Source organism: Nerophis ophidion, linkage group LG01, assembly GCF_033978795.1.
Source record: "Nerophis ophidion isolate RoL-2023_Sa linkage group LG01, RoL_Noph_v1.0, whole genome shotgun sequence".
NCBI lineage: Eukaryota > Metazoa > Chordata > Actinopteri > Syngnathiformes > Syngnathidae > Nerophis > Nerophis ophidion.
The window spans coordinates 26,663,704-26,679,781 of NC_084611.1; the positions used below are offsets into that span (position 1 = coordinate 26,663,704).

General features: G+C 38.1%; 2 protein-coding genes across 2 annotated transcripts; both read left to right on the plus strand.

The window, feature by feature from the left end:
* Positions 1-2,469: 2,469 nt before the first annotated feature.
* On the plus strand, positions 2,470-8,165 carry avp (arginine vasopressin). The gene is made up of 3 exons (XM_061899949.1): positions 2,470-2,663; positions 7,369-7,573; positions 7,644-8,165. The coding sequence occupies exons 1-3, from the start codon at positions 2,532-2,534 to the stop codon at positions 7,778-7,780; spliced, it is 474 nt and encodes a 157-aa protein (XP_061755933.1). The 5' UTR covers positions 2,470-2,531; the 3' UTR covers positions 7,781-8,165.
* Positions 8,166-8,305: 140 nt separating this feature from the next.
* Positions 8,306-15,052, plus strand: ccl27a (chemokine (C-C motif) ligand 27a). Its single transcript, XM_061899962.1, has 3 exons — positions 8,306-8,471; positions 8,541-8,658; positions 14,699-15,052. Exons 1-3 carry the CDS (start codon positions 8,408-8,410, stop codon positions 14,817-14,819), a joined length of 303 nt encoding a protein of 100 aa, XP_061755946.1. The 5' UTR covers positions 8,306-8,407; the 3' UTR covers positions 14,820-15,052.
* The last annotated feature ends 1,026 nt before the right edge of the window (positions 15,053-16,078 follow it).

Genomic DNA, 16,078 nt, shown 5'->3' on the forward strand with positions numbered 1-16,078 from the left:
ACCCAATCCTTCTATTGCTTTGAACAGCTGTTGGGCCCCTTGAGTGGCTGCCAGCGTCTTCCGAATTTGTCGATACACCAGAGCAATGCCCAGCCCAATCAGCAAGTGCCCCGCAATCACAGCTCCAAATAGATAGATGTCTTCGACGTCCTCGATGGAAAGGGCCGAGAGGCACATCATCCTCCATGTATTCCAGGAGTCCCTCACGTACCCCGCAGCGATGGTTCCATCAGGGCAACCAGGCTCCCCCGAATCTCTTTTTCTTGTCGAAAAGACTGTGTCAATTGCGTCAAGAGTCCAACTGATCATATTCATATTGATATTTGGATTAAAGTTAAAGTGCCAATTATTGTCTCACACACACGAGGTGTGGCGAAATTATTCTCTGCATTTGACCCATCACCCTTGATCACCCCCTGGGAGGTGAGGGGAGCAGTGGGCAGTAACGGTGGCCGCGCCCGGAAATAATTTTGGTGATTTAACCCCCAATTCCAACCCTTGATGCTGAGTGCTAAGCAGGCAGGTAATGGGTCCCATTTTTATAGTCTTTGGTACGACTCGGCCGGGGTTTGAACTCACAACCTACCGATCTCAGGGCGGACACTAATCACTAGGCCACTGAGTAGGTTATTAGAGGACAGCGCAAGAAAGAGGCTTTAAAAAAGTTCAGACAAAGACAAGACGCAGAGAGGAAGGAGGGAAGGGAGAGAATTGCGACCGCCCTCACCAGAGGCAAGCTTGAATGTAGTAGGGCTGTCAAAAATAACAACTTAGTGCATGTGAATAATCACTTTAATGTATAAACGCATGGTGAAAGAGGGGTTAGTGCGTCTGCCTCACAATACGAAGGTCCTGAGTAGCCAGGGTTCAGTCCCGGGCTCGGCATCTTTCTGTGTGAAGTTTGCATGTCCTCCCTGTGACTGCGTGGGTTCCCTCCGGGTACTCCGGCTTCCTCCCACCTCCAAAGACATGCACCTGGGGATAGGTTGATTGGCAACACTAAATTGGCCCTAGTGTGTGAATGTGAGTGTGAATGTTGTCTATCTGTGTTGGCCCTGCGATGAGGTGGCGACTTGTCCAGGGTGTACCCCGCCTTCCGCCCGATTGTAGCTGAGATAGGCACCAGCAACCCCAAAGGAAATAAGCGGTAGAAAATGGATGGATGGATGTATAAACGTTGATTAATCATGCAATTTATTTTGACCTAACATGCTCCATTACTTTAACACCGAATGGTTATACGGGTTGTTATACAGTCAGTGATCAGATCATGTGGTTGGCCAGATGTGCCCACCCGGGCCTTGAGTTTGATGCCTGTAGTTTACAATATAGGAAATTGTTAAAAATGTTTTCATTTTATGACTTGGGGTGCATAAAAGCTGAAAGCTATCATTAACATGAATAAATATTTCATTATGTGCAGTGAATCAGAAGAGTTTAACTTTTTGAGTTGAACCACTGAAATAAATGTACTTTTTCAATATATTGTACCGTATTTCCTTGAATTGCCGCCGGGGCGCTAATTAATTTAAAACCTCTTCTCGCTCCTGCGCCTACCAAAGGCATGCAGTAAAAGTAAGCATGCGCTAAATATTTTAAAACCTCTTCTCACTCAGGCACTTACCAAAGGCATGCTGTAAAAATTTGAGTGTGATGTAAGCTTGGGCCTTAAATCCTACTGAATAGCTCTTAACCTTCTTCCCTTTATGCGATTTCAAATGACCGGTATTGAAATCAGCCTCCTCCATTTTGAAAATGATGACAGGACTAGTTTGTCCACAGTCCTCTTCTCTGCCACCGTCACCAGAGAGTCCAGTTTCATTCCGATTGTAGAACCGGCCCGCCTGATCAGTTTCTCAAGTCTGGAGCTGTCCTTCTTAGATGTACTGCCCCCCCAGCACACTACCATGTAGAACAGAACATGTAGAGGTAATGTTGGGAGTTTTTTCAAATGTATTTAATGCAGAATATTTTCTGTTAAAATTAATGACATATGTCGCTTGAATGCAGCCAGTCTGATTAAAGATCAGCCTGGCAAGTTATTGTTGAATTGTTAAACACCAAGAAAACACCTAATTGGTGAGACAGAATGCTGAACACAGTAATAACCTGAGTTTGATTAAAAAAATGCCCATTTTCTTGTGTTTGTTTCATTAGTATTTATAAAAAACAAAACACCAGGGGGTAAAGGTTCAGATATGATAAGTGGTTTTGGTTTGACTGCATGATCATAATGGAGTGTTAATTAGTTATGATGGGCATTTTTTGTTGTGTTTATTGGTTGTCCTTTTGCCACCAGCTAGATTGTTTCTGCATGTGGAATACAGACAAAAAGATTTGTGTGCGGATAAGTGATGCACAAACACATCCGCCGCGACCTCTCGCGATGACGTCACAAACAAGTGTCAATCATGTGCTTATAAAAAGAATGCGGATTGGTAACTCCTTATCAAAACATCCATCCGCCAGGTGGTGCGAACATCTTCCGACACATCAGCGACCGGCATCACCAACACCATCGGCAAGCAGCGATGTCTCACTCCGTGCTCCTCCTCTGCCTCCTGGGACTGCTCGCCCTCAACGTCGCCTTCTCCTCCGCCTGCTACATCCAGAACTGTCCTAGGGGGGGCAAGAGAGCCTTGGCCGAGACTGGACTCAGACAGGTGGGCAAATATGTAAACATTTTTTTTAATCCATAAATTCTCACTTAAAATATAATCCAACCACATTATTTGTATTAGTTATGTTTTATTATCAAGACTATGGGTAATATGATAGTATAATGCCATTACATTATTAGTATTTTTTTAATCATTCATTCGAATGCAGGGGTCACCAACCTTTTTGAAACCAAGAGCTACTTCTTGGGTACTGATTAATGCGAAGGGCTACCAGTTTGATACACACTTAAATAAATTGCCAGAAATAGCCAATTTGCTCAATTTACCTTTCATAAATAAATCTATATATATATATTAGGGCTGTAAATCTTTGGGTGTCCCACGATTCGATTCAATATCGATTCTAATATATCGATTTTTTTGATTCGATTCTCGATTCAAAAATGATTTTTTCCCGATTTAAAAGGATTCTGTATTCATTCAATACATAGGATTTCAGCGGGATCTACCCCAGTCTGCTGATATGCAAGCAGACTGGTGTAAAAAGCTTTTATAATTGTAAAGGACAATGTTTTATCGACTGATTGCAATAATGTAAATTTGTTTTAACTATTAAACGAACCAAAAATATGACTAATTTTATCTTTGTGAAAACATTGGACACAGTCAAGCTTATGAGATGCGATGCAAGTGTAAGCCACTGTGACACTTTTTTTTATTTTTTATAAATGTCTAATGATAATGTCAATGAGGGATTTTTAATCACTGCTATGCTGAAATTATAACTAATAATGATACTGTTGTTGATAATATTCATTTTTGTTTCACTACTTTTGGTTTGTTCTGTGTCGTGTTTGTGTCTCCTCTCAATTGCTCTGTTTATTACAGTTCTGAGTGTTGCTGGATCAGGTTTGGTTTTGGAATTGGATTGCATTGTTATGGTATTGCTGTGTAGTGGTTTTTTGGATTGATTTAAAAAAAAAAGAAAAAAAGAGTACTTTTTTTTTTAATAAAACAAAACAAAACAATTTTTCAAAAATTTGAATCGATTCGATTCGTATTCAAATTGATTTTTTCCCACACCGCTAATATATATATATAAAATGGGTACTTCTGTCTGTCATTCCGTTTTACATTTTTTTTTTCCTTTTACAGAAGGTTTTTTGTGGAGAATAAATGATGAAAAAAACACTTAATTGAACAGTTTTAAAGTGGAGAAAACAGGAAAAAAAATTAAAATAAAATTTTGAAACATCGTTTTTCTTCAATTTCGACTCTTTAAAATTCAACCCAAAAAAAAAGAAGAAAAAAATTATCTGATTCGAATCTTTTTGAAAATATTTAAAAAAAAAGGATTTATGGAACATCTTTAGTAATTTTTCCTGATTAAAATTAATTTTAGAATTTTGTTGACATGTTTTAAATAGGTGAAAATACAATCTGCATTATGTTAGAATATATAACAAATTGGACCAAGCTATATTTCTAACAAAGACAAATCATTATTTCTTCTAGATTGTCCAGAACAAAAATTTTAAAAGTAATTCAAAATAATTTGAAATAAGATTTTAATTTGATTCTACAGATTTTCTAGATTTGCCAGAATAAACTTTTGGGAATTTTAATCATAATAAGTGTGAAGAAATATTTCATAAATATTCTTCGTCGAAAAAACAGAAGCTAAAATTAAGAATTTAATTAAAATGTATTTATCGTTTTTTGCAATAATAAATACATAAATTTACTTGAACAGTTGTTCAGGAAAAGAAGAGGAAGGAATTTAAAAGGTAAAAAGGTATATGTGCTTAAAAATCCTAAAATCATTTTTAAGGTTGTATTTTTTCTCTAAAATGGTCTTTCTAAAGTTATAAGAAGCAAAGTAAAAAAAAAAAAATGCATTTATTTGAACAAGTGAAGACCAAGTCTTTAAAATATTTTCTTGAATTTTCTAATTCTATTTGAGTTTTGTCTCTCTTAGAATCAAAAATGTCAGGCAAAGCGAGACCAGCTTGCTAGTAAAAAAATAAAATTAGGAAAATTAGAGGCAGCTCACTGGTAAGTGCTGCTATTTGAACTATTTTTAGAACAGGCCAGCGGGCTACTAATCTGGTCCTTACGGGCTACCTGGTGCCCGCGGGCACCGCGTTGGTGACCCCTGCTCTAATGCAATGCTGCTATAAAATCCTATTATAGTATACTTCATCATGTACAATATTTTATTATGACGATTTTTATTGAATTGTTATAACAGTTAATTATGTTGCCATTGTATTATTTGTAACCATTTTTAAATTATCATGATAGTTAAATACATTTCTGTTCCATGCTAAAGTTTAATTGTGTAGGCACTACTTCATGACATGATTTAATCAAAATAGCAAATTAAAAATATAAATTAAAAGTATAAAATATACATACAGTATATTTGATATATATTTTTTTAAATATCAATTATATGGTTTGGCGACTTGTCCAGGGTGTACCCCGCCTTCCGCCCGATTGTAGCTGAGATAGGTGCCAGCGCCCCCCGCGACCCCAAAAGGGAATAAGCGGTAGAAAATGGATGGATGGTTATATGGTTTTTGATCCATGCAGTAAATAGTTTATGATAAACTTGTTTAGATTCTGTCAGTAGACACAGTTTGAATATCAATTAAATAAATATGTGGAATAATTATAAAACTAATTAAATAGTGAAACCTAATATGAACCCTATGACTATGTGATTATGTGTATTTATCATATGCACTATTTGATTATTGTTATAATGACTGTATAGCAGTTAAGGCCAAAAGAGCTTGTACGGTCAAAATAAATTGCATGATTAATCCAAGTGTGTTCATGATTAACACAACAATTTTTTTGCAAATAATCACATGAGTTAACTTGTTAATTTTGATAGCCCTTTTATTTATTTATATGTATATATATATATATATATATATATATATACACATATATATATATATATATATATATATATATATATATGTATTATATTTTATATATATATTTTGTATATATATAAATATATAAATAAATATATATATATTTTTTTATATATTTGTATCATATTATATATATATAAATATATAAGTAAATATACATATATATATATATATATATATATATATATATATATATATATATATATATATATATATATATATATATATATATATATATCGTATTTCCCTGAATTGCCGCCGGGGCGCTAGATAATTTAAAACCTCTTCTCACTCCTGCGCTTACCAAAGGCATGTGGTAAAAGTAAGCATGCGCTAATTATTTTAAAACCTCTTCTGACTCCGTCACTTACCAAAAGCGTGCAGTAAAAATTTGAGTGTGATGTGAGCTTGGACCTCAAATCATACTGAATAGCTCTTAATCTTCTTCCCGTTATGCGATTTCAATTTACCCTTATTGAAATCAGCCTATTCCATTTTGAAAATGATGACAAGGGAAGTGTCACTCGTGACGTCACAATTTTGACCAGGCGATAATACTAAGCATGCGCTAATTATTTTGGGAAGCGAGTTTGACCCGGCAGTAATTCATGGCAGGCGCATACTAAATGCCCTGCGGCAATTCTAGGAAATACGGTATATATACATATATATATATATATATATATATATATATATATATATATATATATATATATATATATATATATATATATATATATATATATATAAGCGCTATATATATAAGCACTATACATATACGTATACATACACATATACCCTTATATATATAAATATGTATATACATACAGTATGTGTATATAAAGATCTATATATATAGAAATGTATATTTACACACACACATATACACACATGCTTTATATATATATATATATATATATAAGCGCTATATATATAAGCACTATACATATACGTATACATACACATATACCCTTATATATATAAATATGTATATACATACAGTATGTGTATATAAAGATCTATATATATAGAAATGTATATTTACACACACACATATACACACATACTTTATATATATATATATATATATATATATACAGTATATATAGGGAATAAGTGTTAGAAAATGGATGGATATATGTACAAAAGCACTATACATACAGTATATATATTTATATATATATATATGTATGTATGTATATACATATATACATATATGTATACATATATACATATACAAACGCACTATACATATGGGATGTGTACACAGTTTATGATAACAATGTTAAAATTATGTTTTTGTTGAATTTTATATATATATATATATATATATATATATATATATATATATATATATATATATATATATATATATATATATATATATGAAACATGTAATCTTACATTTTAAATGAAAATTTGTATAAAATACCAAAGCACTATACATAAAGATAGGATACTGTATGTACACAGTCTTTAAAATAAAATACTGACCATCTAACTATTTAAACATTTAAAAAACACATTGCACAATCATTCATGTGTGTGTAACAAAATGCAGTACACTAAATTACATTTGCTACAACCTAACCGCCTAATATATTATTTAATTATGATTATTGACGGTGTATGGTTCTAAGATAATTTGACAGAAAATAGCAAAAAAATACTACTAATTTACAGTACAAAAAAATTGTCCTAACTTGTGAAAAAAAAGTCAAGCATTAACCTAACGCAACGACGCAATACAATCAGGATCAGATAGATAGTTTATAATATGTCGCCATTGTTCTTTCCAGTGCATGTCATGTGGTCCTGGTGAGAGAGGGCGCTGCTTCGGCCCCAATATCTGCTGTGTGGAGGGCTTTGGTTGCCTACTGGGCTCCCCAGAAACATCTCATTGTTTGGAGGAAAACTACCTGCTCACCCCCTGTCAGACCGGGGGGCGAGCCTGTGGATCCGAAGGTGGTCACTGCGCCGCTTCGGGCCTCTGCTGCACCTCTGGTAACCTTTTAGTCAAATAAATACTGTCAATGGAGAGTAAAGTTTTCACTGTGTCTTTTTTATTTTGCAGAGAGCTGTGCAGTAGACTCCTCCTGCCTGGGAGAGGCTGAGCCTCAAGATCAGGCCCAAACCTCTGCAGGGAGCTCACCTGCAGAGCTGCTGCTGCGCCTGCTGCATGTGGCCACCAGGGGGCAGACTGAATACTAACGCTGTATTCCTCAGTACAAGTTTCGTTATTCCACTATATGCCTTTTGCCCTCATATACATCACTCATAACAATGTATATCCCTAAATAGTGGCTTCTCCTTTAATATACTTAGAGTAGTACTTGAAATAAAAACCTGTCGCTCTCTGCAGTTTACAAGACAAACACCATCAGCCACTATTTGTGAAATATATAATATTTTTATGTATTTCATTTAGCATTCACATTGATGGAGAACCATGGAGAATCATTTTATTCCAACACGCCTCAGGATTGAGGTAACTGTAAATAAATAAGTTCAACTCCATGTGATAATAAAGTAGTCCAAATGTGACTGTATGGTGACATTGAATAAAACAATACAGACTATATCACGTTCATGAAAATGTGTGTATGTCCCATTATTTAAACAATTTAGAAGGATAAAGGGAATGTTTGTAATTACTGTGAATGATTCGCATAATTAGTCGACGCCAAAAACGTGTCCTGTCCTGTTTGAAAGGAGACTGGTGCATCAGTGGGTGTGTACGCAGGTGTGTGTGTTCATCACCAGCGTACCTGCACAGGCATATATACAGTCTGTAAAGAGCAAAAGCGCACATTTCTTCAGCTTACTTCTTTGATTACCATGGACCTGAAAGTGGCTGCGGTGACCTTGTGTCTGTGCACTTTGGCCTTCCACTCGACTGAAGGTAGACTGCAATAAACATGGTCAGATAGATATTGTTTGTTGTGTGACTTGGTTTGTGCTTCAACTGCAGGTGGCTTCCCGAAATGCTGCGTGAAAACCAGAGACTCCGTCCCCCGAATTAAACTCATGATGGTCAGAAAATGGCACATGCAAGAAAGCAGCGGCCCCTGTGACATCAGCGCATTTGTGTAAGCTTCAAGTGCTACGATAAACTGTTTTTTCTTTCAATGCCTACAAAATAAATATACAGTGGTACAGTCATCCCTTGTTTTTGGCGGTAAATTGGTTCCAGACATGATCATGATGATCAAATTTCGGCCAAGTAAATCATTGATTATAAATTACCGTATTTCCTTGAATTGACGCCGGGGCGCAAATTAATTTAAAACCTCTTCTCACTCCTGCGCTTACCAAAGGCATGTGGTAAAAGTAAGCATGCACTAATTATTTTAAAACCTCTTCTCACTCCGGCACTTACCAAAGGTATGCAGTAAAAATTTGAGTGTGATGTAAGCTTGGACCTTAAATCCTACTGAATAGTTCTTAATCTTCTTCCCTTTATGCAATTTCGAATTACCGGTATTGAAATCAGCCTCCTCCATTTTGAAAATGATGACAGGGGAAGTGTCACTTGTGACGTCACGAGTTTGACCAGGCGGTAATACTAAACATGCGCTAATCATTTTTGGAAGCGAGTTTGACCCGGCAGTAATTCAAGGCAGGCGCATACTAAATGCCCTGCAGCAATTCAAGGAAATACGGTAATAGTTTCTTAGCTAGAGCAAAGAAAAACTGTTAACGACCTTTTGAAAACGTTTTTTTTTTTTTTGAAAGCCCTGTAGATATGAAGAAAATGCCCACTATACAAAACCAAAACCAGTCAAAAGTTGGCACGTTGTGAAATTTTGTAAATAAAAACAGAATACAATGATTTGCAAATCCTTATGTAAAGACAAGATATTTAATGTTCGAACTCAGAAACTTCATTTTCAAATTTAGAATTTAATGGCAGCAAAAAGGTTGGTACAGGGGCATTTTTACCACTATGTTACATGGCCTTTCCTTTTAACAACACTCAGTAAATGTTTGGGAAATGAGGAGACTAATTTTTGAAGCCTTTCAGGTAGAATTTTTTCCCATTCTTGCTTAATGTACAGCTTAAGTTGTTCAACAGTCCGGGGTTTTCGTTGTGGTATTTTACTCTTCATAATGCGCCACACATTTTAAATGGGAGACAGGTCTGGACTACACGCAGCCCAGTCGAGTACCTGCACTCTTTTACTATGAAGCCACGCTGTTGTAACACGTGACTTGGCATTGTCTTGCTGAAATAAGCAGGGCCGTCCAAGATAACGTTGCTTGGATGGCAACTTATATTTTTCCAAAACCTGTATGTGCCTTTCTGTTATGTACGGCCGGGGAAGGAGACAGCACGACACAAGAAGTATCGCTCAACAGGATTTTTTTTAGCTTGATGAGGGATTGGAGTGTGTATGTGTGTACTATGTGTGTGCATGCAAGACTATGTGCAAGAATTAACAAGGTAATATTACCAGATTGTGGTCAGTGCGTGTTGGTTGGAAAGGCAAACAAGTTCAAAAGGGCTGGGCAGAAGAAAGTCCGTGATCCAAGTGGGAGGTCCGTGAGGCTGGAGAGAGGCGTCCTGAGGTCCGTGTACAAAGTGATGGGTCGAGGATCGAGGGAGGCAGTAAGAGTCCAGAGGGGCATCCAGGGAAGTGAGGCGCACAGCTCACTTCAAAGGCGACGGAGGATACTGCGAGAACAAGGGAAATGCCAGGAATAAGTGAGTACAGGAACAGAGGAATATGGAAAGCAAACACAGGAAAGGAGCCAGAGATGCAAAGCTTATTGTCAGACAGAGAACTACGTTCCAGCACTGGATTGTTGGCTGTGTTGGTCTTTATGCTGTCGAGCCTCATTATAACCAGGTGCACTGATTGCAGTTTGCCCGCAGCCGTGTAGGCGCGAGGCTGCAGTCTGAGTGGAATGCGCCCAACGGCGCTCTCAGCGGAGCTTCTAACTGTTCCTGCAGCGGAGGGAATGATGGTTCGTGCATGCGTCATAACACTTTCAGCATTAATGGTGCCTTCACAGATGTGTAAGTTACCCATGCTTTGGGCACTAATACACCCCCATAACATCACAGATATTGGCTTTTGAACTATGCGCCTGGAACAAATTTTTTCCTCTTTGTTTCGGAGGACACGACGTCCACAGTTGCCAAAAACAATTGGAAATGTGGACTTGTCAGACCACAGAACACTTTTCCACTTTGCATCAATCCATTTTAGATGAGCTCGGGCCCAGCGAAGTCGGGGGTGTTTATGGGTTTTGTTGATAAATGGCTTCCGCTTTGCATTTTACTGTGCACTTACAGATGTAGCAACTAACTGTAGTAACTGACAGTGGTTTTCTGAAGTGTGGTGATATCCTTTACACACTGATGTCAGTCTTTGATGCACTACCACCTGAGGGATCCAAGGTCACAGGCATTTATTGTTACGTGCAGTGATTTCTCCAGATTCTCTGAACCTTTTGATTATATTACTGACCTTACATGGTGAAATCCCTAATTTCCTTGCTATAGCTCGTTGAGAAATGTTGTTCTTAAACTGTTTGACAATTTGATCAGGCATTTGTTCACAAAGTGGTGACCCTCGCTCCTTCGTTGTTTGTGAATGACTAAGCATTTCATAGAAGCTGCTTTTACACATCCATCCATCCATCCATCCACTTTCTACCTCTTATTCCCTTTGGGGTCGCGGGGGGCGCTGGTGCCTATCTCAGCTACAATCGAGAGGAAGGCGGCGTACACCCTGGACAAGTCGCCACCTCATCGCAGGGCTGCTTTTACCCAATCCAATCCAATCCACTTTATTTATATAGCACATTTAAACAACAAAAATGTTTCCAAAGTGCTGCACAAAAATATTAAAAACAAGTAAAAATTATTAAAAACGATTTAAATGTGTTATACCCAATCATGGCACTCACCTGTTCCCATTTGGCCTGCTCACCTGTGGGATGTTCCAAATAAGTGTTTGATGAGCATTCCTCAACTTTCTCAGTCTTTTTTGCCACCTGTGCCAGCTTTTTTGAAACATGTTGCAGGCATTAAATTCCAAATGAGCTAATATTTGTAAAATATAACAGTTTTCCAGTTGGAACATTAAGTATCTTGTCTTTGTAGTCTAGTCAATTGGATATAGGTTGGAAAGGATTAGGAAATCATTGTATTCTGTTTTTACTTACAATTTACACAGCGCAACAACTTCACTGGTTTTGGGGTTTATAGTAATGCTGTCTGAGGCTGGGCAATCAGTTGCCACGATACTGAACAGCAGCTCTGATTGGTTTGGGCCCTTCTAGTGCTGATGGATGGATGGATGGGAATTGTTTTAATCCCTTGGGAAAGTTCCTTCAGGGTATTTCAAATTCCAGCAGTAGCTGGTGGCACCAAAACATACAGAAAAAACACTCAAAGATAAATAAAATACTACTGTAGTATTGATATTTTTGTTCATTGTGTCATTTTCATGCTTGAAAATGTTTAACTCAGGCCAAAAAAAGTTTTTAAATATCCTTTAAAAAATCATTTAAAAACTGCTAAAAATTGGTTTTCATTAGTAATCCATTCCAAAAGGTCTGCTGAAATCCAAGGCTTTTTTTTTTTTTTTTTACCATAATCTAAGCATTCGTGTAAATCCAATAAACACGTTCCAGAAAAAAATATTTCAAAACAAAACATTTTATAGAGAATAATTATGCAGTAGTTTTACATGCAGAAAGCATTTATCCAACATCACTTTGCTAGGCACATCATAGCAAACATGACCGATCACTAAAATTACGCAAAAAGGAAAAATTATTCGAATATAAAATGTATGTGGATATTATGTAGTATATTGTTGCAGTCCTTTATTTCCCCAAGTTGCCAAGCATCACCTGATTTTTCATTCGCGGCATTGTTGTTGAGGGGAAAAGAGATTGTGCCCAGCAAATTCTGCCTTGCAACAATGGATAACAAAGAAAGCATATTTTTTTCACTTACGTATATATGATATGATAAATAAATAGTATATTGTAGTAAGGTTGTGAATATTTGGGTGCCTAACGAGTCAATCCGATTCGGATTCCTGGTGTGATGATTCGATTCAGAATCAATTTTCAATTCAACATGCTTCTCGACTCAAAACAATTCTCGTAATTGCACCATTATTTCAGTGGTTCTCAAAAAAAAAAAAAAAAACGTTTTAATTCTTTTATGGATTTTCCTATTGGGGAGAATCATAATCGCGATTCAGATGTGAATTTAAAAACAAAATTGCACCCCGATATTGGAGAATGGTAGTAAACAAAGTTGTAATTCTATTGCTAACTTAATGTGGATAATCCCACTGGCTTTCCCTATTCATTCTCTGCTTTATGAGGCAGTGGACCCTTCTTCCCCATCCATCCATTCATCCATTTTTTTACCGCTTGTCCCTTTTGGGATTGCCTTCTCCCCCATACAACTAAAAATAGTGAGCATGTCTGGTAATGACAATTGTTTGTGGGGTTTGGGGCAGAAATGATTGGGTCCCATGATTTCCACTCAGCAACAAGTGACAATTGAGCCCTCTGCTCCAAACTGCAATAACACAAAGGGCATGAACATTTGTGAAAGAATTGGCCGCTCTCAGAAGCTCAGTGATTTCCTGCGTGGAACTCTCATAGGATGCCACCTGTGCAACAAATCCAGTCGTGAAATTTCCTCGCTCCTAAATATTTCAAAGTCAACTTTCGGCTTTATTATAAGAAAATGGAAGAGTTTGGGAACAACAGCAACTCGGCCACAAAGTGGTAGGCCACGTAAACTGACAGAGAGGGGTCAGTGGATGCTGAAGAGTATAGTGCAAAGAGGTCGACGACTTTCTGCACAGTCAGTTGCTACAGAGCTCCAAACTTAATGTGACCTTCCAATTAGCCCACATACAGTACGCAGAGAGCTTCATGGAAAGGGTTTCCATGGCTGAGCAGCTGCATCTAAGCCATACATCACCAAGTACAATGCAAAGCATCGGATGCAGTGGTTTAAAGCATGTCGCCACTGGGCTCTAGAGCGGTGGAGACGTCTTCTCTGGACAGATGAATCACGCTTTTCCATCCGGCAATCTGATGGACGAGGCTGGGTTTGGAGGATGCCAGGAGAACGCCACATTTCGGACTGCAATTTTCCGAGTGTGACATTTGGTGGAAGAGGAATTATGGGTTGTTTTTCAGGATTTGGCTTCCCCCCTTAAATCCGGTTAAAATAACTTTGAATGCTCCAGGATACCAGAACATTTCGGACAATTCCATGCTCCCAACCTTGTGGGAACAGTTAGGAACGCGCCCCTTCCTCTTCCAACATGACTGTGCACCAGTGCACAAAGCAAGATCCACAAACACATGGATGACAGAGTCTGGTGTGGATAAACTTGACTGGCCTGCACAGAGTCCTGACCTGAACCCGATAGAACACATTTGGGATGAATTAGAACGGAGACTGAGAGCCAAGTCTTCTCGACCAACATCAGTGTGGGACCTCACCAATGCGCTTTTGGAAGAATGGTGGAAAATTCCTATAAACACACTCCACAACGTTGTGGACAGCCTTTCCAGAAGAGTTGACGCTGTAATAGCTGCAAAAGGTGGACCGACATCATATTGAACCCAATGGGTTAGTTCCCTCCGGGTACTCCGGCTTCCTCCCACTTCCAAAGACATGCACCTGGGGATAGGTTGATTGGCAACACTAAATTGGCCCTAGTGTGAGAGTGTGAATGTTGTCTATCTGTGTTGGCCCTGCGATGAGGTGGCGACTTGTCCAGGGTGTACCCCGCCTTCCGCCCGATTGTAGCTGAGATAGGCGCCAGCGCCCCCGCGACCCCAAAAGGGAATAAGCGGTAGAAAATGGATGGATGGATGGATGGGTTAGGAATGGGATGGCACTTCAAGTTCATATGTGAGTCAAGACAGGCGGCCAAATACTTTTGGCAATATAGTGTATGTCCCACAATGTGTAGTATAGTGTAGAATAGTCATGTATGATATGATTAACAGAGAGAAGGGATTCAATTGCGCAACGATATAGATAATCCTGCCGATCGATTGTGTATATATAGATGGTGGTCAATGGTTGTACAAATGTGTTGACAAAGTGTTCAATTTTAAATATCTCCGCAGCCTGTACGTGGCGGGCAGGAAGAAGCCAATCTGTGCTCATCCCAAAGTGAGGATACATCTGAAGCAAGTTCGGCGGCAGATAATGCAAATGAAGCAGAGGAAGAGGGCTGAAATGCAGTGATGTTATTTTGCTCTCATCCATGCTGCAAAATAACCAACCTTGGCATCTGATAATGAACCCATTGTAACAGATCAGCTACATTTCTGTTCTCAACTGCTTCCACTGATACTGCCCGGGGCTTGAAACGCTTTTGGCTCAACTGTTACCTTTTTATATTGTTTTTTTTAACCTTGCCAATCGCACTGTTTTGATTTTAGGAATACTGTTCCTTCAAATAAAGAGGTGTTCTTTGATATATGCTTGCGCCTGTCTGATTTAGTATCTTTCAAGACAAAAAACAAAACAAAGACCACGCCATTGAAAGCATTACTCTGTTTGCAAAGGCAGAATTTATAAAAGCAACTGTACCTAGTAATTAAATGATCACTAGTTATTCACAAATGTAACAAACATTTGTTAGGTAGGTGCAACAGTGCAACCTAAATATGTAGCATTTGTTCCTGTACCCACTACAATACAGTAAAAACCAGTGTCGGGACGTGCTTTTCCCACCTAGGCCTTCAGTGATGTCCGACTTCAATGATTACCTCTCAAAATACCGTATTTTATGTCACCGAATGACCATTGCTGGAGAAATACTATACAAAAACACATTTACACACTACTGCGCATTGAATCACATCAACGGTGGACACAACAGGTTATTTTCTAGCGCATTTAAAAATCAATCGACCCGAATCAGCAATTAAAACATATCTTATGTGGTACTGTCAAAATTAAAATTGCACAAAACCCCATTTCATCGGCGACATCGTCTCAGAAGATGTAGTTTCTCTTTAAATATCCTTCTTGAAAAAGGCCTTGCAAATACATATCTGCCACCTAATCAACGTTTTGTTCTCCTTTGTTGTGGGTAAACGCTTCCTGCTAAATTAAAACTAGTGATTGGATACTCACATTGGAATGACAAGTGAGTATCCAGTCACAGTCTCCTTAACATCAGGCTACTTAGAGAGGCTACTGTCAACAACTTGTGATCTGATTGGCTATCGCAACTGTCTCTCAACTGTATGTGTTCTCAAATTCATCCGCTAACGGTCCTGGTGAGAATCCAATCACAGGACACGTAAATATCACGTTCAACATGAGGCCAGCTAGAAGGTCTTACTTATAACAACTTGTGATCTGATTGGCTGTGGCAACTGTCTATCAACTGTATGTGTCCGGTCACTTACATTGCACGGACACCCGCATTGTTGATTCTGAAGGCCCAGGGCAGATTTGGTACAGCATGGCAACATAAGCTAGCTGAATTCTGA

Excerpts from the sequence above, each read along its gene's own strand:
- avp (XM_061899949.1), top strand. The coding sequence starts at position 2,532 with ATGTCTCACTCCGTGCTCCTCCTCTGCCTCCTGGGACTGCTCGCCCTC. Across the intron at positions 2,664-7,368 it reads CCGAGACTGGACTCAGACAG|TGCATGTCATGTGGTCCTGG; the intron begins GTGGGCAAATAT and ends TGTTCTTTCCAG. Across the intron at positions 7,574-7,643 it reads GGGCCTCTGCTGCACCTCTG|AGAGCTGTGCAGTAGACTCC; the intron begins GTAACCTTTTAG and ends TTTATTTTGCAG.
- ccl27a (XM_061899962.1), top strand. The coding sequence starts at position 8,408 with ATGGACCTGAAAGTGGCTGCGGTGACCTTGTGTCTGTGCACTTTGGCC. Across the intron at positions 8,472-8,540 it reads GGCCTTCCACTCGACTGAAG|GTGGCTTCCCGAAATGCTGC; the intron begins GTAGACTGCAAT and ends CTTCAACTGCAG. Across the intron at positions 8,659-14,698 it reads TGTGACATCAGCGCATTTGT|CCTGTACGTGGCGGGCAGGA; the intron begins GTAAGCTTCAAG and ends ATATCTCCGCAG.